Source organism: Nestor notabilis, unplaced genomic scaffold (genome assembly GCF_000696875.1).
Source record: "Nestor notabilis isolate BGI_N333 unplaced genomic scaffold, ASM69687v1 scaffold25996, whole genome shotgun sequence".
In the NCBI taxonomy this organism is placed as follows: Eukaryota; Metazoa; Chordata; class Aves; order Psittaciformes; family Psittacidae; genus Nestor; species Nestor notabilis.
Genome location: NW_009933815.1, coordinates 19,541 through 21,328, shown reverse-complemented (window position 1 = coordinate 21,328; position 1,788 = coordinate 19,541). Strand labels below are relative to the sequence as shown.

The following is a 1,788-nucleotide window of genomic DNA, read 5'->3' as shown; positions in this document are numbered from 1 at the left end:
CTTGATGAAGCTCCTTTTCCAGCATCCTTGTAGCGCACTTCAGACACTGGAAGCTGCTCTGAGGTCTCCAGCAGCTTCTCTTCTCCAGATGGGGAAATGGAAGCCAGCCTGGTGAAACCTGAAGGCAGGCTTATGTTCATGTCCTAGAACCAGGGCTTTTGGTGTGACAGCAAGTGCTGGTGTGGGGTGGCACAAATGGGTCCTCTCTAGAAACCCCAGGGAAGATGCCAGAGGGCTCATGGATCGAGCAAGCTGGAGCACAACAGGGGCTGAGGGTGGAGGTTGAATGGCCAAAATGTCACCAGGAATTTAAGCAGTGTAGTTTGTGCAGTGGAGGACATCATGGGAAGGGTTGGGTGCCATGTGGTGCGCAGGGGCTCTGTTCTCTGCTGCCAAACCCCCTGGGTGACATCCTCCTCTTTTCCCTGCTGCAGGAAGAGTTGCTCCGGAAAAGCTTTCAGGACTTGGCCACTGAGGTTGCTCCACTTTACAAGAGGCTGGCACCACAAGCCTACCAAAACCAGGTACTGGCTCATCCCCTTTGGAACACATCACCCAGCAGCAGGCAGAAACAGGGGCAAGGTGGTGGCACGTAGGAGATTTTGGATATCCAAAGCCTTCTCCTCCTTCCTCCAGGTTACCAACGAGGACGTGGCGATCGACTGCCGGCTGGGCTTGAAGGAGGGGAGGCCATTCTCGGGAGTAACAGCCTGCATGGACTTCTGTGCTCACGCTCACAAAGATCAGCATAACCTCTACAACGGCTGCACAGTGGTAAGCAGGGGGCTGGTGGGGCTTTTTGGGATGCTCTCCCTTGTGTTTGGGATGCTGATGGGGGCTGTTCGGCCTGGAGAAGAGAAGCTGCGTAGAGATCTCCGAGCAGCTTCCAGTATCTAAAGGGGGCTACAAGGATGCTGGAGAGGGACCTTCATCTGGGACTGGAGTGATAGGACAAGGGGTGATGGGTTCAAACTGAAACAGGGGAAGTTCAGGTTGGAGGAGATAAGGCAGAAGTTCCTCGCCTGTGAGGGTGCCCAGAGAAGCTGTGGCTGCCCCATCCCTGGCAGTGTTCAAGGCCAGGTTGGTCAAGGCCAGTGTGGACACAGGGGCTTGGAGCAACCTGCTCTAGTGGAAGGTGTCCCTGCCTGTGACAGCGGGTTGGAACTGGATGATCTTAAGATCTTTCCAACCCATACCATTTCATGATTCATTCTATGATTCATTCTGTGATTCATTCTATGATTCTGTGCTCCTTTTTAAGCCACTTAGCTGTCCCCAGTTGTCATCCCTGCATGACTCCATGGGCTGCTCCTCAGTGGTTACACACTTCAAATGATACCGTTCAGGTCTGTGGGGTGCTGAAGCCACCCCAGCTGGACTAAACCACGGTGCTAGCAAGGACCATGTGCTTGGGTTTGTCTGACCCACCCTGCAGGAGGTTCCCAAAAGCCGGCTGGGGACCACTGTGGGCTTGGTGGGGTGGGGTGCCAGGTTGTGTGGCTTCACACTGATGGTGTCCCGTGTGTCCCCCAGGTCTGCACGCTGACAAAGGAAGACAATCGCGTGGTGGGGAAAATCCCTGAAGATGAGCAACTGCACGTCCTCCCCCTCTACAAGATGTCCAGCACGGATGAGTTTGGCAGCGAGGAGAACCAAAATGCCAAGGTGGGCAGCGGGGCCATCCAGGTGCTCACATCCTTCCCCCGGGAGGTCCGCAAGCTGCCCGAGCCTGCCAAGTCCTGCCGGCAGAGGCAGCTGGAGGCGAGGGAAGCCGCCCCCGGGAAAAAG

The 1,788-nt window shown here is 55.8% G+C and overlaps 1 protein-coding gene across 1 annotated transcript in view; it reads left to right on the top strand.

Annotated features, from left to right (window-relative positions):
* Positions 1-1,788, top strand: part of LOC104407706 (methylcytosine dioxygenase TET3-like) — an 8,416-nt gene that overhangs the window by 4,152 nt on the left and 2,476 nt on the right. The window contains exons 6-8 of the mRNA XM_010017052.1: positions 435-524; positions 637-774; positions 1,534-1,767. Coding sequence (XP_010015354.1) covers positions 435-524; positions 637-774; positions 1,534-1,767 — 462 coding nt within the window. The remainder of the gene's footprint in view (positions 1-434; positions 525-636; positions 775-1,533; positions 1,768-1,788) is intronic.